We start from the raw sequence: 27,647 nt of genomic DNA, 5'->3' as shown, positions 1-27,647 counted from the left end.
TTGAAGTTCTACTTTTTCTTCACATCTTCTATCTTAGCTTCCTTAATCAACTCTGATGATAGGGCTGCTGCTAGAATTGGTCTAAGCACCATTACCAAGAGTCAGTTTTGCATATTCACACTTAACTGTTGGGTTTAACCCCTTTACTCTTTCTTCAACTTCGTTGCTTCCAATTTCTGGGCTACTGTTTCTTAGTTCTGTTTGCGGAGCTATGAAAGCACCAGTAACGTAGAACATTTTCCTTTTCATCTTGACTAGATTCAGGTCCTGTTTCCGAGTTCTCCTGCTTCAGGTCTCTGTAAGTCACTCTATGTGGCCCTCAACCCTATCTTCCCCGATCTCCCCCTTTTAAATAAAATTTTTGTGGTGTAAGAAATAAAGTTCATAGGTAATATAACCTGCCTATGCCTATTATAAAACATATAACACCAGGATAATAATATGAAGGATAAATGAGTATAACACATAACACAGTCTGTGTTTGGGGGTGTAATTGTGAGGGCACTTGTACTAGGGGATGGAATGAAGTAACTGATGCTTGTACCTGCTTCTACAGAGTAAGTTTGTGTTTGTTAGAAGTAAGATAATAATTCTGTATAAGAAGTTTAGGGAAATGAAAAATCAGTGATGCACGTGGACTGTAATAAAAATGTTAGAATAAGTGATAACCGACAAGACTTGTTTGTGTATGATAAGAGAAAGAAGGAAATACTTGAAGTAGAGGAAAGCATGCCAGGACAAATTATAGACTGTCAACATGGAGAAAATGAGGAAGTATGATATTCTCACAAATGACCCGGGCCATATTTGTAGGTCTAGTGACAAAATAATTCCTTATGTTGTGACATGGGACAGGGTACTGACGAGGTATCACAGAAAGCATATCTTGTATTTTGAAATATGCTCTCACCTGTTGAGGCATATTTTGGGTTCCCAGTACTTCAAAAGACCTCAAAGACCATATCCTTCTCTAGGTGATGAGGAATAGAGGATGGGTTAAAAAGAGAAACAATAAAACAAGAAGCTATGCAGAAGTTGTGCAACAGATGTCTCTACACAGAGAAGACTGAAAGACAACAGGCAGCCCCCAACTACCTTCAATATCACCTTTCACAGCAGAATTTTTTAGTGTTATGAAAAATTTCAAAAATATATAGTGTGACAATAATCTGAAATTTTTTTTCGGTACGCGGGCCTCTCACTGTTGTGGCCTCTCCCGTTGCGGAGCACAGGCTCCCGACGCGCAGGCTCAGCGGCCATGGCTCACGGGCCCAGCCGCTCCGCGGCATGTGGGATCCTCCCGGACCGGGGCACGAACCCGTGTCCCCTGCATCGGCAGGCAGACTCCCAACCACTGCGCCACCAGGGAAGCCCTGTAGCCTTTGTTTTGCTTGTCTAACTTCTTTTAAGACACAGGAGACCTGTCCTCTGGGAATCCATAGGGTTAAGTCTTCCTTTTCTGTGTTCTGTTGCCCCATAGTGTACATACCTTTATTCATAGCACATCTATTTTAATGGTCTGTTTTCCCCATGAGATTGAGTTCTTTGAAGGTGGTGACTGTTCCTTATTCATCTCAGTATCCCTAATGCCCTACACAGTGCCTGGTTCTTTGTCGGTGTGCTCTGAATTACATATCACTAACCTTTTTTCAGTGATGTTAAGTGCTAGGTACCTTTACTGTCCATTTTACAGATGAGAATTAAGTGCCCAGGGTCACACAATTCAGTGGTCAGAGCTAGAATCTGAACACAGGCTGGCTATTTGCAGAGTCCATGTTCTTAACCATGAGAATGGAAGGGTTGTATGTGGGGTACTGTATGGGAGCGTTGCCCGGAGGTAGTGTAGGGCATTTCATTGGGAGGATCAAGGGCCTGAAGCACACCTACTATGGAGGCAGATTGGGGTGTGTATGTGTCCTGAGGCTTGGAAAGGAAGTTTTACTCTCATGTACACACTTTTTTCTGTATTATTTCTACTAGTAATGGAGGTGCAGACAGTAAACAATAATATCTCTCATGTGCATTTTCATTAATAAATGTATTTGTATAGTGATGAGGAGTGAACTTTTCTTGCTATAAGCTCCCAAATCTCTTAATATGCATGTTATCTTTACCCCCTAATTCTTTATACATTGTAAGATTTATCTGAATAGCAGGGTTAAAATGGTTGATATAGCTTTAGGGAATTTGCTATATGTTGATTGAAAATAAGGTGATAAAAAGTGAAGGTGCTGCTCATGACAGTTAAAACCTCAGATTTCTTGATTCCTTGGGAAATGAACCATTCTAGACTTTTTAAATAACAATTTACCCCCTTAACACCAATGTATTTTTCATTTTAAATACTTCAGTTAAATATAGTTCTTGCTGACTCGCAGCCATCTTTACAGCTATTACTGAGTCTCTTAGAGATGCCCTTAGGATCTGTTGAGACTTGTAAAACTGTTTGCTTCTATCATATATGATCCCAGAGTGTGGTGCTCTCCTTACCCTCCTTGAACTGGTTTTTATGATTTTCTCCTTTCTATTGCTGTCAGATGTCATACGTTGCAGTTGTCACTATGCCTTCCTGTGGCTCCCTTCTTGCCTCCCTAATGATTTGTTGCAGGCTTAAAACCAGTTTGCCAAGCTTCTTAGGAATTGTACTCGAAGGACTAAGGGACATGTTAGTTACTAACATGAATGTGCATTTGTGCTTGAACTTTGTGACATCTGTTTTGTCTCTGAGGCCTTTTAGTTACTTATTTCTTTGCTACACTTTGCATAGATGAAGTTCCCCCCAAATTGGTTCATTCTAGGCATTATATTGTAAGATATTGTACACTTCCATTTTATGTGTTAATAAGGATTGCTTGGCTTTATATTCGGGTAATTTTGCTATAGATTGTTTCAGTGACATTTTGTGATGGGATATTATTGGAAAGTAAAATTCTTTCTGCTTTACTGAAAGAAATGGTGCTCTAATTTATCCTGTTAAAAAGTGGGGGAAAGTCCCCAAATATTTTCAGTGGTAGTTTTGTGACCAGCATTCATTTTAGGCACCTTGCACTTGATCCAGGAGAGATTCCTGGGTTAGATTCCTGGCTGTTTTGACACTGGACACGTTATTTAATCTCTGGGTCTCAGGATCCTCATTGGTGAATTTCAGATAATTATGTCTGCCTTCACGGGTATTGAGAATTGCTGGAAATGTGCACACTGGTTACTTAGGAGAGTACTTGGCAAGTAGTTGGTTTTTATCAAATGCCCAATAATGTACGGTTAATCCTCCACCATGTTGTGCATCTAGCAACTCTTGATAAGTAATTATAAGTTGAGGAAATAATATCATAATTAAAAACGTACATGCCACTTTTTGCATCATCTCACTTTATCCTCCTGCTTTACAGTACTCATAGCAGCATTAAATTATATTTTTGCTGCTGCCACTGCTTTCACTGCTGTCCTTGTAGTTTATTAGGTGAATGAATGGACAGCATGGAAAAAAGTAGGATAAATATTATTATCTGTTTTTACAGATAAGATTGTTGAGGCTTTGAAAGGTAAATGGCCCAAAGTCACACAGCTAGAAATCGGTTGAGCGAGGACTTTGGACTCGTCCTGGAAGCACTGAGTATAGATCACTTACTGGAAGTGTCTTCCAATGAAAGAGAGGCAGAAATGAACATAGTAAAAGTCAACATGTAAAAAAGTATACATCGGAAGTAAAAATGGATCTTATGGGAAAAGTAAAGATTCTAGGAAGAATACCAGCACTTTTCCTCTTTTTCCCTTATTCCCTAATTGGCCAGTGTGCATTTTTTTCTAAGGATAATTTTGAACTTTGTTGGAATTCAATAAGAGTATTGCTTTTCCTTAGAATCATCAATTTGGTTAATGGTACTACCATCCATCAATCACCCAATATATAAAAACTTTACTGATAATTTTCACTCCTCTCATCCATCCAATTAGTTAATTAAATCTGTCCACTCTTCATTACCACTGTTTTGTCCCCAGGCCTCCCTGTCACTCTTTTTAGACCATCACGACAGTTTGCAACCTGTTCTTGCCGTCACCCTCTCCAGTTACCCACTGGTTTTCCACACTGTGGTTGGTGCCCCACAATTCCTCTCTCCTGATTTTGACACTGTCCTCACTGTTTCCCAAGTTTTTTGCACTTACCGCTTTTCTGGTACATTTATCCTGATGTAGAAATCACATGGAAAAGGGAGGATGAGTGACTGATACTTTCCCTTTATTTATTTTCCAGTTTTCAAATTAATGGGCTGTTCTTTAGCACCTTCCAAAGATGATCACTAATCATTTTTAGCATGATTATGAACCTTGAATTTAAACATATATGATGTGCTTCAATCCCTGTAGTTATTACCCTTATTGATCCTCAAATGATCCCATATTTGGGCAATGGAAGCTTATTTATATTGGCTTCAGGGTCCTTTTGACATGCCCTAGGAGTTTCTGATGGCTTCCTTACTTTTCAGTATAAGATATTCCAGGGTCCTCTTGTACATTTCTGCTGTAGACCCCACCATCAGCCATTTAAAAAATGGAGCCCTTGTTTCTTCTTTTGGAGGGGAATGTTATTTAGATATCACAGTATAATTATTAGGAGTATTATTGCTACTAGATGGGTCATTGTTTTAAAGCCTTTCCTGGATACACAACTATAATTTTCCTTTAAGATAAACTATATCATGAGTTCTTATTGATAAAGATATGTATCCCCTTTCGACAAATACAAGTATTCAGTGATACCTACATAATTGTCATTTTGTTTATCCCACCGTGTATACACAACGGCCTCAGAATAACAATACAGCACAACCGTCAACGATGTGATTATTGGAAGCAATTTACAATATGTGTGTTTGCAAGTGTGCGCAGTTGCACTTTTGGGCAGGCCTTTTTTGTCCTTAAAGTATATCCCACTAGAAATCTGCACTTAAGTTGTGTTTTAAAGTCACTTGACTTGTTATAAAGCAGAAACTAACACACCATTGTAAAGCAATTATACTCCAATAAAGATGTTAAAATAAATAAATAAATAAATAAAATAAAGTCACTTGAATTATAATTTCTACAGTCATACAACCAACAGGATACACAGTTTGGGCCATTTACTTAATTTTACTTTTGATTTTTAATATTGGTTTTTAAGTATAATTTTGAATTAGGTATGATGTTTACACAGTTCAAAAGTCAAGTCTACAGAAGAAGACATATTCAAAGAAGTCCAACTATTCCCTTTCTCTCCTTCTCATATAGGTAACCATCCCTCATCCTTTCTTGGCTAAACAGTAGCACACTGTACACACTGAGGGCTTTTTTGTTTGTTTGTTGATTTTTGTTTTGTTTTGCTTTGCTTAGGAATATATTCTGGAGATAACCTTGCAGTAGTATTTGGAGATATTCCTCATTCTGTTCTATAGCTGCTTAGTACTCCATTGTGTATATGTACAGTAGTTTATTCAGTCAGTCCCTTACTGATGGATATTTGGACTATTTCTGCTTTTGCAAATAGTGCTGCAGTGAATAGCCTTGTATATATAATAAGAAGATCTTAAGTTGGATCTTTAAGACGATTTCTACCTTAATGAAACTTAAAGACATCCAGCGCAGTGTGGTAATGAAAATGTGAAGTACCAGGTCGTTAGTTAATTGGCCTTTTCGTGGTGATATAGGTTATTGTAATAGCAGATGGTTTGCTCAAGGTTTTTATTCAATTCCCTCACTTGTAATTGGCTATAACTTGCACCTCTCTGCTTCAATGAGATATTGTGAAGATCACATAGGCTTAACGTAGCAGCAGTGTAAGACTGACATGAACTTATTAAAAACAACGTATTTTCATGACCCCTTGCTGTATCCCTTTTTCCTTTTCCCATCTTTTTTTTTCTCTCATAATTTCTAAGCACTTTGATTAAAGCTCTTTTAAGCAAACTGTTTTTTGTCCTTGATAAAGCAGATAAAGGATTAAATACAAGTGCCTCTGAGCTCTTGCCCAGGTGAGTGATGGGAGGTTGGACCTCTGTACTGGGGGTGGCTATAGGTCTCTCAGCTGGACTGCTGGCCATCTTTCTGTATGAAGTCTAGAGGAAACGAGGTTTTCAGGCATGAGTCCTGAACTTTGAAGGGAGATGGAAGTTCTAAATATACGCCTAGCCTTGGTGTTCTGGACACTTGCAATTGAACTTTGTTCTTTCTCTTTTAAATACTAACTGAAACCAAAGCCTTACACCTGTCTTTTATTGTTAGTAATATGAAATTCAGGAAAGAAGGGAGAAATCTTTTAATTAGAAATATTAGAAAAAAATTTATATGTGTTTCTGTAAGTAAATATGTAGACAATTGTAAAAGTTATGTTTTCTAGTCTACTGGGGTAGATGGAATAGTGGTTGGAAATGGTAAGTAATAAAAATATTTCACAGAGTGAAGTCTTGTTTTTTTCCAATGATCTTTCTTTCTTCACTCTTATTAAAAAATCCACGAAGCTGTAGTTCATAGGGCAGACCCAAAATCCACAGCCACCCTCACTGGCCATCTTCAATTCCCATGGTTTGCCCTACTAGCAATTATTTCCTCAAATTAGGGCTGTCAGATTTAGCAAATAAAAATACAGGATGCTCAGATAATTTGAATTTCAGGTAAACAACAACTAATATTTTTAGTATAAGGAAGTTCTGTGCAATATTGTTGACATTTTTGTACTACAAACGTACCCACTGTTTGTCTAAAATTTGAGTTCGGCTGGATATCCTCTATTTTACCTGGCAACCCTCTTCCAAACCAAGTACGTTAGGAGCCTCATTTAACAAGTCAGGGGCCTTTAAGTGATGTTAATTGATGCCACCATGCATTGAATTCTCTTGACTAGGGGTCTCTTCACTAGTTGTCCTTCCAGTTTTGCTTGCACTGCTTATGTCATCATGTCAGTGGTTCGGTATGAAACAAACCTCTTTATGCCATTTGTGCTGGTTACTGCGATTACATTATTTAAAGTATTACAGTCACCATTCAAATGTGAGTGTGAAAAGAGAGCTGTTTCTAAGAAAAGAGAGTTGAATGTATTGGGGTGACTCTTGAAATTTCAGGGCTCCACTTAAATGCTTAAAATTTAAAAAGCTGTCATTGGGTTATGGGTGAGATAGCTGCAGTGCCCTGCTGAGCCATACAGAAGCCTGAGGAAATTTTTTAAAAAAATCAGTAATACTGATGCTATCTTTATTTAAAGTACTGATTTTGTTCATCATGGTTTTTCTGTGTTAACTTAGATTTTTTAAAAAACAGGTTTATTGAGTTTTAATTCACATACCATAGGATTCATTCATTTAAAATATGCAATTCCTAGGGCTTCCCTGGTGGCGCAGTGGTTGAGAGTCCGCCTGCCGATGCAGAGGACGCGGGTTCGTGCCCTGGTCCGGGAGGATCCCACGTGCCGCGGAGCGGCTGGGCCCGTGAGCCATGGTCGCTGAGCCTGCGCATCCGGAGCCTGTGCTCTGCAACGGGAGAGGCCACAACAGTGAGAGGCCCGCGTACCGCAAAAAAAAAAAAAAAAAAAAAAAAAAAAAAAGGTGCAATTCCTATTTATAATAGCCAAGGCATGGAAACAACCTAAATGTTCATTGACAGATGAATGGATAAAGAAGATGTGGTACATATATATAATGGAGTATTACTCAGCCATAAAAAATGATGAAATAACGCCATTTACAGCAACATGGATGGACCTAGAGATTGTCATATTAAGTGAAGTAAGTCACACAAAGACAAGTATCATATGATATCACTTATATGTGGAATCTGAAAAAATGATACAAATGCACTTATTTACAAAACAGAAACAGACTCACAGACATAAGAAAACAAACTTATGGTTACCAAAGGGGAGAGGTGGGGGAGGGATGAATTAGGAGTTTGGGATTAGCAGATACAAACTACTATACATAAAATAGATAACCAACAAGGGCCTACTGTATAGCACAGGGAACTATATTCAGTATCTTATAATAAACTATAATGAAAAGTAATCTGAAAAAGAGTATATATGTATATATATATATATATATATATATATATATATATATATATATATATGTGAATCACTTTGCTCTATACCTGAAACTAATACAACATTGTAAATCAGCTATAATGTGCAATTCCATAATTTTTAGTAAATTCACAGATATGTGCAAATATTACCACAGTCAATTTTGGTATATTTTAATCACCAGAAAAATAAACCCCTGCTCTTTAGATAACTCCCCTCCCACCCTCTATCTCCTTCAGCCCTAAGCAACTACTAATCTACTTCCTGTCTCTGTGGTTTGCCTTATTCTGCACATTGCATGTGAATGGAATCATACAAAATGTTACCTTTTTTGACTGGTTTCTTTAAGTTAGTGTAATGTTCTCAGTGGTCATCCATGTTGTAGCGTGAATCAACACTTCATTCCTTTTTGTGGCTGAATGGTATTCCATGATATGGCTATAACACATTTTATTCACTCATGAATTGATGGTCATTGGTGTTGTTTCCTATTTTGGGCTATTTTGAACAGTGCTGCTATGAACACGCATGTAAAAGTTTTTGTTTGATAAGCTGTTTTCAAATCTTTTGAGTATATTCCTAGAAGTGGATGTGCAAGTCATATGGTAATTCTATGTTCAACTTATTTAGGAACTGCCAAACTGTATTCCACAGAAATTGCACCATTTTGCAAAAATTCCCACCAACAGTGCACAAGAGTTCCAGTTTCTCCATTCCCTAGTCAACATTCATTATTACCTGGTTTTGTTTTGTTTTTCCTAATACCCATCCTCATAGGTGAGAAGTAGTATCTCAATGTGAATTTGATCTGTTTTTTGCTAAGGATTAGTGATGTTGAGCATCTTTTCATGTGTTTTTTGGTCATTTGCATATCTTCTTTACAGAAATGTCTCTTTGTGATCTTTGTTCATTTCTTAATTGAGTTTTTTGTTGTTGTTGAGTTGGAGTTCTGTATATTAATCCCTTGTCAGACATATATTTGCAGATATTTTCCCCCATTCTGTAGGTTGTCTTTTCACTTTTCTTGATAATATACTTTGGTACACAAAAGTTTTTAATTTGATGAAGTTCAAATTATCTATATTTTCTTTTGTTGTTTGTGCTTATGGTGTCATATTTAAGAACTGTTTGCCAAACCTGAGGGCATAAGGATTTACCTCTGTGTTTTCTTCTAAGAATTTTATCATTCAGCTCTAACATTTAGGTTTTTGATTCATTTTAGTTATTTTTGTATATTGTATGAAGTAAGGGTCCAACTTCATTCTTTTGCATGTGGCTATCCAGTTGTGCTTAGTGCCATTTGTTGAAGGGGCTGTCTTTTCCCTACTGAATGATCTTGGCACCCTTGTTGAAAATCAGTTGATTTTCAACAAATAAAACCACAGATACATGGCTTTATTTCTGGATTATCAATTCCATTCTATTGATCTCTATGTCTGTTCTTGTGCCAGCACCACACAGTTTTGATTACCATTGCTTTGTAGTAAGTTTTGAAATTAGGAAATTTGAGTCTTCCCACTTTGTTCTTGTTTTTCAATATTGTTCTGACTGTGCTAGGCCCCTTGCAATTATATAGGAATTTTAGAATCAGCTAGAAAGTTTCTACAAAGAAGTCAGTTGAGATTCTGATAGGGTCTATGTTAAATCTTCAGATCAGTTTGGGGAGAATTGCCATCTTAACATTATTAATTCAATCCATGAACGTGGGATGTTTTCCCATTTATTTAGATCTTATTGAACTTTTTTTTTCAGCAGTGTTTTGTAGTTTTCAGGATATAAGTTTTGTGCTTCTTAAATTTATTCCGAAGTGTTCTTTCCTTTTGCATGCTATTATTAATGAAATTGTTCTCTTAATTCCATTTTATATTGTTTATTGCAAGTGTATAGAAGTACAATTGAATTCTATATATTGAAATTGTATCCTGTAACCTTGCTGAACTCATTTATTAATTCTAATAGTCTTTTACCCAATTCCTTAGGATTTTCTATACGTAAGTTCATGTCATCTGCTAAAAGAGAAAGTTTCATTGCCTCCTTTCCAACCTGGATGCCTTTTATTTTTTTTCTTGACCAATTGCCCTGGCTACTACTTTGAGCCCATTGTTGAATAGAAATAGTGAGAGCAGTTACCCTTGTGTTGTTCTTGATTGTACAGGGCAAGCATCCAATCTTTCACCATTAAGTATTGCATTAAATTAGCACTTATCTTGATTACTGAGTTTGGGAAAACCCTCAAAATTTTCAGCCTGAGATGTCACTCAGTTCACCTCAGTCCCGGACCTGCAGTTTTAAAAGATTTGGAGGAAATTGTAACAACTCCTAAGGATTCTGAATTCATACTGCTGTGCAAGTGGCTTTATCTTCTCTTTCTGTTTTGAAGAAAACAAATCTATAAATCACAGTTCATGCATTCATTGTTTTGGGTGAGGTTAACTTATGGAATAAGATCCAATTAGCAGGCCGATATACAAAGAAAAAGCCTTGTCTCTAGATCAAATGATGAGGCAAGTCACAAATGATTCTTATTTCAACTTTTCTGATTAATCAACAAACTTCAGGCCTGTATATATCTCATAATATGACTCATACTATGGATATGAAAGATTGTATAAAGTATAGAGCTACCTGAACTTCCCTTCCTTCCTTCTTTCATTTTGTTAAGTTTGCTAAATTTACCTGGTAGGGACCCAGAAAAACTATTATCTTTATCCAGACCTGCATGTTCTCTGTACTCCCTTGAATTCCTTGCACAGTAACAGTTGAGTGACCTAATTAGTAAAGTGGAGATTTATTTTGGAAAAGTTTTTGTCTGGAACGTTGGCTTTCTATGGAGTTCTGATTAGTGAATTGTCATTTAAAGGTTTTTACCATATTTGAAAGTCACTCACTAAAAAGAGAGAAATCTCTAGTAAATGGACTGTACTCACTGTGGTCAGACAGACCAGGTTTTGATTGTTTTTCATTTAATTGACTCATGTTGATTATGACTGAATGGGGTGTTAAAACAGTATTGTATCTTTTTAAAAGGAAATTCTTTGTCTTTTTAATTTAACATTGAAGAATATGATAAACCTTTAAGAGACAGATTACAATTAAATACTCACATTTTTTGCTAAGATTGATTGTGGTATATAAATTACAGTGATCTTAATTAAAGAGAGTTCTTAATATAATTAGCTGATCATGTGGGTAGAATTCAATATATTCTTCTTGGTCAAAATAACAAATATATGTGTATAATATGTATTATATAAATTATAATATAAATTATATAATATATATAAATGAGTAGACTTTTCAAAATCTGTTTGAATTTTTCAAATTTTCCGCATAAAAATTTTGTCCAAAAGATAAGCACCTTCTATTCATATTGCCCTAAGTTATTTGGGGGAATGACTGATACTTTTTAAAGAAATGTTATACTGATTTTTATCACTGGGAAAGAAATACTTTCATTTCTTTTGCTATTATTTAGATTTTGCTTAGTGTTTAGAGCGTGGACTTCAGATTTCAGCTATAGATTGATTTGAAAACTAGACTCCTTCAGCTTAAAGGCCTCTGGTGCAGAGACAATAAAATGATTCATTCTTTATTTTTATCATACTAGAAAAATATAATGTAATAAAACACTGCATTGCATCTAGATTTTTTGAGAGTCCCTTGGAGCTTGGTTATTCCATTATATTGGAGATAAAAGCGTTTTTGTTTTAAGATAGCTTATGAATCTCATTTTGCTCGGATAAACAGCTTTCTGGTAAAGTGATTACTGTAATATAAAAGCACTTAAGAATGTTACCCTTTGGAACATGGAGGACAAATTGAATTTTGGCCTGCTAGCATGGGGATGGGAAATAAACAACCTTCACCTGCTTGCTTAAACTAACCCCAAACTGGAAGCTTTAATAGATGAACCCACTTAATTGTCTTCCCCAGTAAAATGCACAATAAGTTTTTGTTTCTCTTCCCTGATTTTCTGTATAGATTTCATTAAAAAGGTTTTTTTGTAAGCCTTTTTCTTCACCTTCATTGTCTTTCTCCCTCTCTCTCTTTTTTTTTTTTTTTTTTTTGCGGTACGCGGGCCTCTCACTGTTGTGGCCTCTCCCGTTGCGGAGCACAGGCTCCGGACGCGCAGGCTCAGCAGCCATGGCTCACGGGCCCAGCCACTCCGCGGCATGTGGGATCTTCCCGGACCGGGGCACGAACACGTGTCCCCTGCATCGGCAAGCAGACTCTCAACCATTGCGCCACCAGGGAAGCCCTCTCTTTTTTTAATTGAGGTATAATTGACGTATAACATTGTGTTAATTTCAGTTATGCAACATAATGAATCAATATTTGTATATATTGTAAAATGATCACCTCAGTAAGTCTAGTTAACATCTGTCACTGTACATAGATACAACTTTTTTTCTTGTGATGGGAACTTTTAAGATTTACTCTCTTAACAAATTCCAAATGCAATACAGTATTAATAACTACAGTCAACTTGCTGTACATTACTTTGTCATTTTCTTTTTCTAAAGTATAATATTTTATTGTACCTAGGGTTTTTTAAATTTTCATTGAAATATAGTTGATTTACAATATTGTCTTAGTTTCAGGTGTATAGCAAAATGATTCAGTTATATATATATATGTATATATGTATGCTTTTTTATATTATTTTCTGTTATAGGTTATTACAAGATACTGAGTAGAGTTCCCTGTGCTATACAGTAGGTCCTTGTTGGTTATCTATTTTATATACAGTAATGTATATATTTTAACCCCAAACTCCTAATCTATCCCTCCTCCCACTTTTCCCCTTTGGTAACCATAAGTTTGTTTTCTGTGTCTGTGAGTCTATTTCTGTTTTGTAAATAAGTTCACTTGTATCATTTTTTTTAGATTCCACATATAACGATATCATATGATGTTTGTCTTTCTCTGTCTGACTTAGTTCACTTAATATGATAATCTCTAGGTCCATCCATGTTGCTGCAAATGGCATTACTTCATTCCCTTTTAATGGCTGAGTAATATTCCATTGGGTATATGTACCACATCTTCTTTATCCATTCATTTATTGATGGACATTTAGGTTGCTTCCATGTCTTGGCTGTTGTAAATAGTGCTGTAATGAACATTAGGGTGCATGTATCTTTTCAAATTATAGTTTGAAACTAGAACTACCATATGATCCAGCAGTTCCACTCCTGGGTATATAGCTGAAAAAAAAAGAAAACACTAATTTGAAAAGATACATGCACCCCAGTGTTCATAACAGCATTATTTATAATAGCCAAGATATGGAAGCAACCTAAGTGTCCACCAACAGATGAATGGATAAAGAAGATGTGATACACACACACATGCATGCACACGTGCACACACACATAATGGGATACTACTTAGCCATAAAAAAAGAATGAAAATTTTGCCATTTGCAACAACATGGATGGACTTGGAGGGTATTATGCTTAGTGAAATAAGTCAGACAGAAAGACAATTACTGTATGATCTCACTTATATGTAGAATCTAAAAAATAAAACAAGCTAGTGAATATAACAAAAAAGAAACATACTCACAGATATAAAGAACAAACTAGTGGTTATCAGTGGGGAGAGGGAAGGGGGTAGGGGAAAGATAGGAGTAGAGGATTAAGAGATTCAAACTACTATGTATAAAATAAAGATGATTCAAGGATATATTGCACAGCACAGGGAATATAGCCAATATTTTACAATAACTATAAATGGAGTATAGCCTTTAAAAATTGTGAATCACTTTGTTGTATACCTGAACTTATATAATATCAACTACACATCAATACAATTTTTTTTTAAATGTGGAGACAAACAGTAATGTGTCTTTAACATGCTGTAGATTTTCTCTTGGTTTCTGCCACACTCAAGCACACACACAAATTGAGGTTGAACATCTTTTCTTATGCTTCTTCTCTTTGTTTTTACTCTTCTTCTATGAAAACCCTGTTCAAATACTTGCCCACTGTGTTGCTCATCTTTATTAATGATTTTGGGGGGAATACTTTACGTACGATGAGCCTTAAACTTTTGCCTGTTGTATGTCTCTCCACTTCCCCTTGTCTTTTTTTTTTTTTTTTTGCGGTACGCGGGCCTCTCACTGTTGTGGCCTCTCCCGTTGCGGAGCACAGGCTCCGATGCGCAGGTTCAGCGGCCATGGCTCACGGGCCCAGCCGCTCAGCGGCATGTGGGATGTTCCCGGACCAGGGCACGAACCCGTGTCCCCTGCATCGGCAGACGGACTCTCAACCACTGCGCCACCAGGGAAGCCCGCCCCTTGTCTTTTAAGTTTGTTATGGTGTGTTGCACCACATAAAATTGTAACCTTTTTTTTAACTAACAAACTTACAGACCACTTTTATTTTCTTTATGGCTTCTGTGTTTTGTGTTGGCCCTTGGAAAGATTTTATTTATGTCATATTAAAAAGATATTCTCTCCCATTCAGTAGGTTACCTTTCTGTTTTCTTGATAGTTTCCTTTGCTGTGAAAAAGCTTTTAAGTTTGATTGGGTCCCATTTGTTTATTTTTGCTTTTGTTTCCCCTATCCATGGAGACAGATCCAAAAACATATCTCTAAGACCCAGGTCAAAGAGTCTACTGCCTTTGCTTTTTTCTAGGAGTTTTATGGTTTAATATCCAAAATATATAAAGAACTTATACAGCTCAATTTAAAAAAATAAATAACTTGATTAAAAAATGGGCAGGGGATTTGAATAGGCATTTTTCCAGAGAAGACATACAGACTGCCAACAGGCACGTGAAACGATGCTCAACATCACTAATCATCAGGGAAATGCAAATCAAAACCACAGTGAGATAGCACATTACACCTGTTAGGATGGCCATCGTCAAAACAACAAGAAATAATAAGTGTTGGCAAGGATGTGGAGAAAAGGGAACCCTTGTGTACTTTGGTGGGAATTAAATTGGTGCAGCCACAGTGGAAAACACTATGGAGGTTCTTCAAAAAATTGAAAGTAGAACTACCATATGATCCAGTCCATTCCTAGGCATTTATCCGAAGAAAATGAAAATACTAATTTGAAAAGATACATGCACCCCAATGTTCATAGCAGCACTATTCACAATAGCCAAGATATGGAAGCAACCTGAGTGTCCATCAACAGATGAATGGATAAAGATGTATATACAATGGAATATTACTCAGCCATAAAAAAGAATGAAATAATGCCATTTGCAGCCACATGGATGGACCTAGATTATCATACTAAATGAAGTAAATTAGACAGAGGAAGACAAATGCTAACTTTCCAGAGTAAGACTGGGAAGGGGAATGACGAGAAATTAATTCTTCCTTAACCAGGTGAATGGCGGGGGGTGGGGTGGACTTAACCTCAGACAGAGGTTGATTAAGTGAGAGAGATTAAATATATAATTTAGGTTAAGAATTTTGGTGGGTGGCAGAGGGAGACATACTATAATGTCACTCCTATAGATAAGAGTTGTAAACATGAAGTTGCAAGAAATGAAGCCAGCTAAGTTTGTCTATTGACACTTAATAAATGTTAGTTAGATGAAGTTTGGCCCTTATTATATGAGGACAGTAACTATTAGAAAATCAGATAGAATTGCATTAATACAAGGATAATAACTTCAACGTTGGTAAAAAGACGAATGACAGCATTAACCAACAGTATATCCCAAAGGCATTCCTAAAGCCTGTTATGAGTGTCAACATGAAAAGGGACTTCCAGTGGATCATATCACAGAAGGAAGGAGTAGTAGTATTGCAAAAAGCAGTGGAACTGCATGGTGTGGGTGTATGGTGTATACCTGTATCGATAAAGAGCAAGATGGTAGTGACCACATGGGGCAGGTTGCCCCCATGACTGTAGAAAGAAAAGTGAAATTATGGAGAAGAGTGGGTCAGTCACCTTGGCATACGGCCTGGGGCAGGAAGAAACTTATGCAACATAGGGATCCAGTCTATTTGGTCAGAGGAAGCCAGGCAGGCTGATCTCTTACCTAAAAGGTGTGTTCTGAAATCAGCTGTCACTGCAACCGTTTGTACAGTGCAACTGTCATCCTTCATAGCATTGCACATTTTGTTAGGGGTGCATATGTGGGAACATTCTACATAGTCCTAGCTGGTTTTAGATTTTCTCTAGGGAAAATCACCACCCAGCTCAAATCTGACGCTCGATTGTTTTAGGGTAGGACCTCTCAGTACCACAGGTGGGAGGGGAGCATGGTGTCTGTCATGCGTGAAAACTGAATGATTCGATAGTCTATGACATTTAAAAAATTAACTTTTATATAGCAAACTATGCCTGTTTCTTAAATGTCACATTTTGCAATTTCAAAATGATTTTGATTTTTTCGTGATGCAGCTACATATAACTTGATTTAGCGAAAGGCAATTATGTACAATTTTTCTACATTTTGCAGTTTTTCGATTTTGTAGTGTTTAGCACTTTTCACTGATATTTTCTGTCAGCTTTTATTTTCTGTATTTATCAGAATTTTAGTTGAAGACAAATGATTATAGAAACACTTAAAATTTCTTTTATATAACTTCGACTTAGTTCATAAGCAGGGCTTTCCTTACATGGTGTGAAATTGGTTAGGCATATCTCGAATCTCATTATTTTTAGGGCTGTTGGTTCTTAGATAGGGTAGGAAAGTGAGACTGTGGGTTTTAATTAAATGCTAAGTCATAAACTAGAATCTCTATTTGAAATATTATCTAACTATATGACAGGTGATTGAGAATTACTAGGTTTGTGAATTACTTAAAAATTCTTAAGAGTAAAATTGGTTGAACTTAGGCAAGATATCTCAGCCATCAAAAACAGTCTTGTCAGTTTTATTTCTTGTGATCTAAGTAGAATATTTTAAAGGCAAAGCGACAATTAGGTCTTTGTCAGGTGTGTGCTCTGAGTAACGACTAGTTTCCCTTTTATTCATCAGAGTATTTATGGCCATGGAGAACTGTGTCTTTTTAATTACATGGTGTGTCTGGGTATATATTTGTCCTTTCTTTTTTTTTTCTTAAATGCTGGCATTTGTCTTATCTGCTTTATCTACACAGTCCTTACTTTAGGGCAGAGATAATATATTGTACATTTTTACTTCTTTTTTATTAAAATATTTCAAGCATAGGGAAAAGTACAGAGACCAATATAACAAACACTCATATAACCCCCATTTAGCTATGTAATACCTTAACATTTTGCCATTTTTGTTTCAGATCCTTAGCAAAATGCTAGATACAGGCGCAGCTCCTTGGCGTATCTCTCCCCAGTTGCATTCCTCTCCCTTCCTCTCTGGAGGTAACGACTATGCCAAATTTTCTCATCGTTCCTATGAATATTTTTATGCTTTTCCTACATATGTACGTATGTGTCTGTATGTCAATCTGGTATTATCCTATGTGCTTTTGAAATTTATTCCATAGTATTGTACTACTTTTAGTTTACATTTTTTTTACTGAAGTATAGTTGACTCACATTGTTATGTTAGTTTCAAGTGTACAGCAAAGTGATTCAGTTATACATATACACACACGCACACACACATATATATATATTCTTTTTCAGATTCTTTCCCCTTATAGCTTATTACAAAATATTGACTATAGTTTCCGGTGCGATACGGTAGGACCTTGTTGGTTATCTATTTTACATATGGTAGTGTGTATCTGTTAACCCCAAACTCCTAATTTATCCCTCCCTCCCCTTTCCCCTTTGGTAACCATAAGTTTGTTTTCTATGTCTGTGGGTCTATTTTTGTTTTGTATATAAGTTCATTTGTATCATTTTTTTTTTAGATTCCACACATAAGTGATATCATGATATTTGTCTTTGTCTGGCTTACTTCACTTAGTATGATAATCTCTAGGTCCATCCATATTGCTGCAAATGACATTATTTCATTTTTTATGGCTGAGTAGTATTCCATCGTGTATGGGTGTGTGTGTGTGTGTATACACACATGTACACAGACACACACACAGACATCACGTCTTTATTTGTTCATCTGTTGATGGACATTTAGGTTGCTTCCACATATGTCTTGGCTATTGTAAATAGTGCTGCTTTGAACATTGGGGTGCATGTATCTTTTTGTATTATGGTTTTCTCTAGATATATGCCCAGGAGTGGGATTGCAGGATCATATGTTAGCTCTATTTTTAGTTTTCTAAGGAACCTCCATACTGCTCTCCATAGTGGCTGCACCAACTTAATGTTCCCACCAACAGTGCAGGAGGGTTCCCTTTTCTCCACACCGTCTCCAGCATTTATTATTTGTAGACTTTTGATGATGGCCATTCTGACTGGTGTGAGGTGATACCTCACTGTAGTTTTGATTTGCATTTCTCTAATAATTAGTGATGTTGAGCATCTTTTCATGTGCCTTTTGGCCATCTGTATATCTTCTTTGGAGAAATGTCTATTTAGACCTTCTTCCCAATTTTTGATTGAGTTGTTTTGTGGTTTTTTGATAGTGAACTGTATGAGATGTTTGTATATTTTGGAGATTAATCCCTCGTTGTTTGCATCGTTTGCAAATATTTTCTCACATTCTATAGGTTTTCTTTTTGTTTTGTTTGAGGTTTCCTTTGCTGTGCAAAAGCTTTTGAGTTTAATTAGGTCCCATTTGTTTATTTTTGATTTTATTTGCATTAGTCTAGGAGACAGATCCAAAAAGATCTTGCTATGATTTATGTCAAAGAATGTCCTGCCTCTGTTTTCCTCTAGGAGTTTTTTAGCATAATGCTTTTCATATTTACCTGCTCTAGTATCTTCCGTTATGAAAACAAAGTAAAACAAAACACTATCTACTTCTATCCTATATCCCTCTCCATCTACCACCTATTTTTTTTTTTTTTTTTTCGGTACGCGGGCCTCGCACTGTTGTGGCCTCTCCCGTTGCGGAGCACAGGCTCCGGACGCACAGGCTCAGTGGCCATGGCTCATGGGCCCAGCTGCTCCGTGGCATGTGGGATCTTCCCGGACCAGGACACGAACCCGTGTCCCCTGCATTGGCAGGCGGACTCTCAACCACTGTGCCACCAGGGAAACGCTCTACCACCTATTTATATCTCTTCCTAAGTGAGTGTTGTGTGTGCCTGTTTCCTCTCTTTGTTCTCTCTTGAACCCACAATAATGAAACTTTTCACCACCATTCCATGTAAACAGTTCTTATCAAGGTGACCAGTGACCTCTGGGTTACCACACCGAGTTGTTATTTCTCCATTCTTCACTTAACCTTTCAACAGCATCTGACACACTTGGTTATCCCTTTCTTCATGTAACACTTTAGTTTACCTTTTAGATTACTGCATCTCCCTGGTTTTCCTCCTACCTCATGTCTACTCCTTCTTACTCTTTTTGCCACATTCTCATTAGTTTTTAATTTGAAATAAATTGAACGGAAAAGTATAGACTGAAAATGGAACATCTCTCCCTGCCCCCCTCAAAACCCATATTCCCTCTCACTAATAAAAAATATAAACAAGCTTCATTTGTGTGTGCACGTGTCTATAAATTTCATAGGTGGAAACAGTGCCTCATTTTAAATTACAATTATTTGTTTCTTAATTATTTTTATTTACTGTACACTTTCTGTTTATATTATTTGCTCACTTTTACTATAGTGTTTTATTGGTTTTATTGATTAAGTGTTCGTGTTTGTGTGTATAAATTAATATCATTAACTCTGTTGTCTGTCATGTGTATTGTGAATTTTTTTTGAATTTTATTTATTTTTTTATACAGCAGGTTCTTATTAGTTATCCATTTGACAGACATCAGTGTATACATGTCAATCCCAATCTCCCAATTCATCCCACCACCACCACCACCCCCACTGCTTTCTCCCCTTGGTGTCCATACGTTTGTTCTCTACATCTGTGTCTCTATTTCTGCCCTGCAAACCAGTTCATCTGTACCATTTTTCTTGGTTCCACATACATGTGTTAATATACGATATTTGTTTTTCTCTTTCTGACTTACTTCACTCTGTATGACAGTCTCTAGATCCATCCACGTCTCTACAAATGACCCAATTACATTCCTTTTTATGGCTGAGTAATATTCCATTGTATATATGTACCACATCTTCTTTATCCATTCGTCTGTTGACGGGCATTTAGGTTGCTTCCATGACCTGGCTATTGTAAATAGTGCTGCAGTGAACATTGGGGTGCATGTATCTTTTTGAATTACGGTTTTCTCTGGGTATATGCCCAGGAGTGCGACTACTGGGTCATGTGGTAATTCTATTTTTAGTTTTTTAAGGAACCTCCATACTGTTCTCCATAGTGGCTGTATCAATTTACATTCCCACCAACAGTGCAAGAGGGTTCCCTTTTCTCCACACCCTCTCCAGCATTTGTTGTTTGTAGATTTTCTGATGATGCCCATTCTAACAGGTGTGAGGTGATACCTCATTGTAGTTTTGATCTACATTTCTCTAATAATTAGTGATGTTGAGCAGCTTTTCATGTGCTTCTTGGCCATCTGTATGTCTTCTTTGGAGAAATGTCTATTTAGGTCTTCTGCCCATTTTTGGATTGGGTTGTTTGTTTTTTTAATATTGAGCTGCATGACCTGTTTATATATTTTGGAGCTTAATCCTTTGTCCGTTGATTCGTTTGCAAATATTTTCTCCCATTCTGAGGGTTGTCTTTTTGTCTTCTTTGTAGTTTCCTTTTCTGTGCAAAAGCTTTTAAGTTTCATTAGGTCCCATCTGTTTATTTTTGTTTTTATTTCCATTACTCTAGGAGGTGGGTCAAAAAAGATCTTGCTGTGATTTATGCCAAAGAGTGTTCTTCCTACGTTTTCCTCTAAGAGTTTTATAGTGTCCTGTCTTACATTTAGGTCTCTAAGCCATTTTGAGTTTATTTATTTATTTATTTATTTGCGGTACGTGGGCCTCTCACTGCTGTGGCCTCTCCCGCTGCGGAGCACAGGCTCCGTACGCGCAGGCTCGGCGGCCATGGCTCACGGGCCTAGCCGCTCCGCGGCATGTGGGATCTTCCCGGACCGGGGCACGAACCCGTGTCCCCTGCGTCGGCAGGCGGACTCTCAACCACTGCGCCACCAGGGAAGCCCCATTTTGAGTTTATTTTTGTGTATGGTGTTAGGGAGTGCTCTAATTTCATTCTTTTACATGTAGCTGTCCAGTTTTCCCAGTACCACTTATTGTGAATTATTTTTCCTGCTTTATCAAATGCCATTTGACTTTGTGGTATTTTTGAAGTACAGAGTTCTAATTTTTTGCTACAATCAGATTTAACAGTTTTTTCCTTTATGGTTCCTGGGTTCTGGCTGCTGCGTACCTTCTCCACTGAATCATTATAAATAATTTCACTAGGGTTTTCTTTAGTACTGCTTCAAAGCTTCCTTTTTTACCTTTAAATCTTTGGTCCTTCTGGAATTTATTTAGTGTATGAAGTGAAGTAGCGTACAACCTATTTATTTTTCTGAGTGACTACCTGATCGTCCCCCAATCGTTTAATCATCTCTATTTCTCTTACTCGTTTGGAGACTACCTTCACTGTAGAGTAATTCCCTGATGTATTTAAATTCCTCACGAGTTATTAAAAGAATTTATTTATTTCTGTTTTATTTTTCAAACACTGCAGTGGGATTCTCCCCACTCATCGAACTACTCTTGAAAAACGGTCATCGTGGACTTTATAGCTGTCAAATCATTTAGCTGTATCTTACTTTGGGCAGAACATGAAACAGTTGAATACCCTCTAACCACTGTTCTTCTGAACTATCCTTCTTCTTTTCACAATTCTCTTAGTTTCCCTCCTACCTATTGTCTCTTTTCTTTGCTAGCTTGTCTTCCTCTGTTTATTGCACAAAAGTGTTCATTGAGTTTGCACTTTCTCCTGGCATGAGTAATATTTTCCAGTCTCATCACTTAACTGGCTAAATATTCCTGTGTTTTCCTTTCTACTTCCAACCTAAATCTAGACCTATATTTCCAATTTTCTGTTAGATACTATATGTTGGGCCCTGGGTTACTTCTATATGTCTATACAAACCATTGTTGTTTTTAGTGTTTTTCCTCCTTTCTATACCCTACCTCACTTGATATCATCACCATTTCCCCTTGTTACTTAAATAGATTTTGTCTTTGCTATGTCCCCTTATCCCTTTGAAATCTGCCAGTGATCTGTCATAAGTCCTAGATCTTCCTGCCTGCCCTCATAGTCCTTGTCTGTGCTCTCATCTCATGCCTTGATTTTGGAAGTAGTTCTTATCGGTCTCCATACTTCTGGTCTCTCTCTCTGATCCACCACCACATTGCAGGCAGTGTTAATTTTCTAATACATATGTTTGATCATACAAACTCCATGGTTAAAAATGGTTGGTTTCATTTATATCCTGCATAAGTTGATCACATGCACTTACTTCCTCTCTCTTCCTAACTCCATTAAAATGAGAATAAAGAAATGGAAAAATTCAAAAGGACAAAGAGAACAGGAATGGAAACACTGACAGATGTAAGGTTGGAACTATTTTTTTACTTAGAGCAAAGGAAGTTACAACTCCAATATCTTCCCCTATGTGAACTTTCGAGAGAAAGCAACTCATTCTTCCCATAGAATTCCTAATATTTCAAGACTTGGAGGCACCTGGTCTGTAGAAGGCAGGAATGAGTCATGTGATTGAAAGCATGGGCTGTTCTTTGAAAGTCTAAAATAAGTCGCTGAAGTCTCCTGTACCATCACCCCCTCTCTGCTCCTCTGGAGATCAGAGGTTTATTATGTGGAGAATTTGACAGGAGAGCCCCAGACTCAGAGATCCAGGTGCAGCAAGTGGATTGCTTAAAACGATGGGATTAAGTGAAAGTTTGCATACCTAATTTTGGGACCTGTATGTTCTACCCTAGATGTAGTTGGTAAAAAGTTTCATGAATTAATTATTTTCACATTCCCAGATTCCTGAGAGTAATCTAGATATAGCTGGTTTTCTCTTGGCACGTCTTCTAAAAAATCATGTAGCCTAAACAAAATTAAAATTTCTCAACCTCTCAGAATTCTCTCACTGGTTAAACACTTTTAGAAAAGGTAAGTCAAAAGTCAGTTGATTTTGAGATGCTTAAAAAATTTATTTTGTTTAGGCTACTCAGTTTCTTTACTTGTAATAACAGAGAATATAAGCAGAGAAATGCGATTGTGCAAATAATTATGAATGCTATGTTGTCATTTGATTTGTTTCTTTTTTAGAGTTTTGAAGACCCAAGAAACAGAGTACAGTTGACCCTGAAACAGCACAGGAGTTAGGGGCGCCAACCCCTAAACAGCTGAAAATCCTCGTACTGCTATCTCTGCTGTTAAAAAAAAAAAGAATTGATAAATCGTGCACCCAAGGGCAGGAAGTTGAAACAGTTTGGATAGAATCAGGACTGAAACCCTAGTTCTTTTGATTCCACATATTATGATCTCTAATTGAACACAAGCTTTTCCCCACACTTAGTTAATTTAAAGATTTGTAAAATGGAAATGCAGGTACTATATTTATTGAGAAAAATATGTAAGTGGACCTGCACAGTTCAAACCTGTTTTGTTCATGGTCAACTGTACTTTTTCCCTTTCTACTTCTTTTCCTTTTGCCCCTAAATTAAGGGGCAGGTGAAGGCAGGGAACAATGAAGAAAATCTTTTTTCCTCTAGCTTAATTATTTTAGGTTTTCAAGTAGTTTTATAACAAACAATTATATGAACAAACTAAACTGGATACTATACGTTTTTATCTTCCCAATGCAATAAATTGATTTTATTAACAAGAAACATTTATGTAAATTATACATTTTTGCTTCCCAATGTATTTGAAATTAATAGAATACATTAAATATACTCTCTATTGCCAATGCAAAGCATCCACATTACTAAAAACAAATATATACTATAGTTTACTACCACCTCGCCTGCTCCTTTCCCGTAAAAACAATGTTCCTACCTCTATTACCTATTTTATATCTTTAAGGTTTAAAAATCTTTAAACAATCTTTCTATCCTTAATTTTGACCAACCACTTCGAAAATCGTGGGCCCTGCATATGGGCCCCACAGGCCTCAAGTCCCGCTGGTAACTCTTCGCTCCTTAACTTCTCTGTCTCACCCAACTTCACACATACACCCCAGGTCTTCTGACTCTCATTTAATCCATCTTCCTTTATACACGGTGGTTTTTCCATAGATCACTGTTGGCTAATGATTTCACATGAAATTAGTCAGTACTCTTTAATGATTTCAGTGTTGAATTTCATAGGTATTTGGACTATTGCAGATTCAGTTTCTTGATTTTCATAAGCTGTAATATAGATATTAGGTACATGGACATACATTTTGCCTATCGCAAAATATGTAAAATATTACAAAGGTAGCATAATGTGAAAATTCTAGTGTTGATTTTCATAGTAAATATTGACTTCTTTTCCTCCTGAACAGGTCATTCTCCAGCTTTTAGAGGTGATGGATCATCTGCATAGAGGGGAATCAGTTGCTGCAATACTCCGTAACCGGTATATTTATGGAAGCAATTTACCTTATAAGTTATATAATGTCTCTTCTGCTTATTTATTTACCTAACATAGTTGGTGCTCAATAAATATTTGTTGAATACCTGGCATAAAATAAAAGTATTTGCTATATGAGTGAATAAAAGAATGCCTGGGTGACAAAGAAATGGAATGAAGAACATGTTAATAACTGTGTGTTCTGAGCTAATGAAAAACATAGAAAATATAATCAGAAATCAAAATCGGTGTACATTGTGAACACCTGGAATTCAGTCAGTGGAGCTATTGATTTGAATTTTTAGTTTTAAAGCATACCAATGAATAAATACTGGTATCTGTTGCTTACGAATAGATGTCTCAACGAAGTATTTTTTTAAATAGCATTGCCCTGTGATTGTGTGTACCTTTCTGTTATTTAAAATTCCAGTTAAAACTTTTTTAGGGAGTTCTGAGAAGTTGAGAGCTTCCTCTGTCAATTTAGGATTTTAAATTCGTGGTTTAAAGAAACATAGACTTTACTTTGCAGCAGTGAAAGAGTATCCCTTATTCCCAATAGTTTAATTGTATGGTTTGGGTGAAATATTTGAAATAATATGCTGGAGTTGTCTGTATCATGGTTCTGACAGTTACTAGTGTAGTCTTGGTTAAGTTTTTTTTGTTTTTTTTTTTATAAATTTATTTATTTATTTATTATTTTTGGCTGTGTTGGGTCTTTGTTGCTACAAGCGGGCCCTCTCTAATTGTGGCTAGCGGGGGCTACTCTTTGTTGCAGTGCGCTGGCTTTTCTTGTTGCAGAGCATGGGCTCCAGGCGCACGGGCTTCAGTAGCTGTGGCGCGTGGGCTCTAGAGCGCAGGCTCGGTAGTTGCGGCGCACGGGCCCAGCCACTCTGCGGCATGTGGGATCTTCCTGGACCGGGGCACGAACCCGTGTCCCCTGCATCGGCAGGCGGACTCTCAACCACTGTGCCACCAGGGAAGCCCAGTTAAGTTTTTTAATTGCTCTGGGCCTTAACTTTCTCGTCTGTGAATTGGGGATAATAATAATACCTATATCTCAAGGTTGTTTTGAGGGTTAAAAACGGGTCTATTGGGTGTGTGTGTTTGTGTGGAGAGAGAGAGCTTGGCAAGTAATTCACGGTATATCAGTGCTTGTGTTGAAATATAAATGTGGGATTTTAACTATTTTGAAAATACAATATTTGTGTTACTAAATTCTAAAGTACTTTAAAAATAGGTGTGTCTTCAAAGAATATGGAAAGTGGGGAAAGGCTGAAGTATAAAGGGGACACATATAACGTTATTGTTATTTGAAAGATACCATGGTAGGAATTGTACATAATATTCCCATCAAGGAAATATTGAATGAAAGGTACATGCTTGTTGGAATGTGGGCAAGGGGCTGTAAGGTAGACTTGTTCAGAGATACCGAGAGCCAGGAAATCACAGCAGGAATCACGTGTTGCCATGTTGGGTGAAAAGATAGAAGAGTAGATTGCTGGGCCAGTTGGACGGGGGACGTTGTGCCGAATACCTAATGGTAAACTGAGTCTGTAGAGTTCAAGCACTGCTGAAGCAGGGATTCTATATCACACATTTGGAAGAGGAACTAGTAGGATGGCAGGATTTCCTAAGCTCAAGTTGATAACTGTGGTGGTTATAGCATAATTGAATTTGTTTCCATTATTATTATTGAGATATAATTGCATATAGTAAAATACACAAACATTTAAATATACATCTTGATTTTTATACATGCAGACATCCAGGTAACCACAACCCAGGTCAAGATAGAAAACAATGCCATCCCTCCAGAGAATTCCCTCGTTCCCCTTTCCAGTTCATGTCCCCTCCCTTCCTACTGACTTACATATTTTAGGTTAGTGTTGCTTGTTCTTGAACTTCATGTAAATGGAGTCAAACACTGTGTGTTCTTTTGTGTGTGGCTTCTGTTGTTCAAAATAATGTTTTTGAAATCCACCATCCTTGCAGGTATCTGTAGTTTCTTCTTTTTTTATTGCTCTGTAGTGTTCCATTGTTTAACTATGCCACAGTTTGTTTATCCATTTCTTGTTGAGAGTCACTTAAGTTATACCCATTATTTGGCTCTTATGAATTAAGCTGTTGTTGACATTTTTTAACAAATCTTTTTGTGGCCATATACACTCATTTCCTTTGGATATATACCTAGAAGTAGCATTGGTGGGTCATAGGAGATGTATACATATATTTATTTAATTTATTTAACATTCGTAGAAACTGCCAAGCACTTTTTACCATTTTCTTTTCTGACCAGTAATAAGTGAGAATCCTCACAAACTCTTGGTATTTAATTTTAGCTATTCTCTTGGGTATGTAGGTGTTTCCCACTATGGTTTTCACTTTGCATTTTCCTCACGTGTTTATTAACTATTTGTGTTTTAGAAGTATCTGTTCAAATCTTTTGCCCATTTAAAAAATTGGGGTTTTTTTCTCTTTGAGTTTTAAGAGTTTTTAAATTTTTTCTTGATATTTAGATGTATGTCTTATGAATATTTTCTTCCAATCTGTAGCTGGCCATCCCATTTTCTTGTTTGTGTCTTTTGGTGAGCAGTTTTATTTTTGTTTCATTTTGATGAAGTTCAATTTATCATTTTTTTTCTTTTATGCTCAGTAATTTTTGCATCTTTCTAAGAAATCTTTACCCTCCCAAATTTCAGGCTTTCTTCCTGATGTTTTATGGTTTTAGCCCTCACATTATAAGTGCATTCTTGACCAGAAACTTAAATAAATGAACTTATGAACTGTTTGTATACACAAATTATGGGTCAGTTTCATGTTCTAAATAAAATACAAACCAAACACATTTAGGAGTGTATGAAAAGTATTAACCCTTTGTGACTAGGAAAGTTTTACCCCAGAGTGTGGATTCCTTAATACCATGAAAGCTACTCATATGACGCATCCTGTCAATAGATCTCATAAGAAATAAAAGGTACAGTAAATGCTGAAGGTGTTTGAAAAAAATTCATTGCCCATAAGAATAAAGAATTAGTGATAGAAAGTTGCACTCTTAACAAGAAAAATAATTC

The 27,647-nt window shown here is 36.7% G+C and overlaps 1 protein-coding gene across 3 annotated transcripts in view; it reads left to right on the top strand.

The window, feature by feature from the left end:
• Positions 1-27,647, top strand: part of KLHL13 (kelch like family member 13) — a 187,690-nt gene that overhangs the window by 48,675 nt on the left and 111,368 nt on the right. For 2 of the 3 annotated variants that reach the window (XM_079911776.1, XM_079911775.1), the window contains exon 2: positions 24,509-24,582. In XM_079911776.1, the coding sequence (XP_079767902.1) occupies positions 24,533-24,582 (50 nt within the window). In that variant the 5' untranslated portion in view covers positions 24,509-24,532. Of the gene's footprint in view, positions 1-24,508; positions 24,583-27,647 lie in introns of those variants that run through there. The other variant, XM_079911779.1, reaches the window with a different exon arrangement.

The sequence above is a fragment of the Stenella coeruleoalba genome (assembly GCF_951394435.1).
Source record: "Stenella coeruleoalba genome assembly, chromosome: X".
In the NCBI taxonomy this organism is placed as follows: Eukaryota; Metazoa; Chordata; class Mammalia; order Artiodactyla; family Delphinidae; genus Stenella; species Stenella coeruleoalba.
The sequence above is the reverse complement of the archived record's forward strand: the minus strand, read 5'-3'. Positions and strand labels throughout refer to the sequence as shown.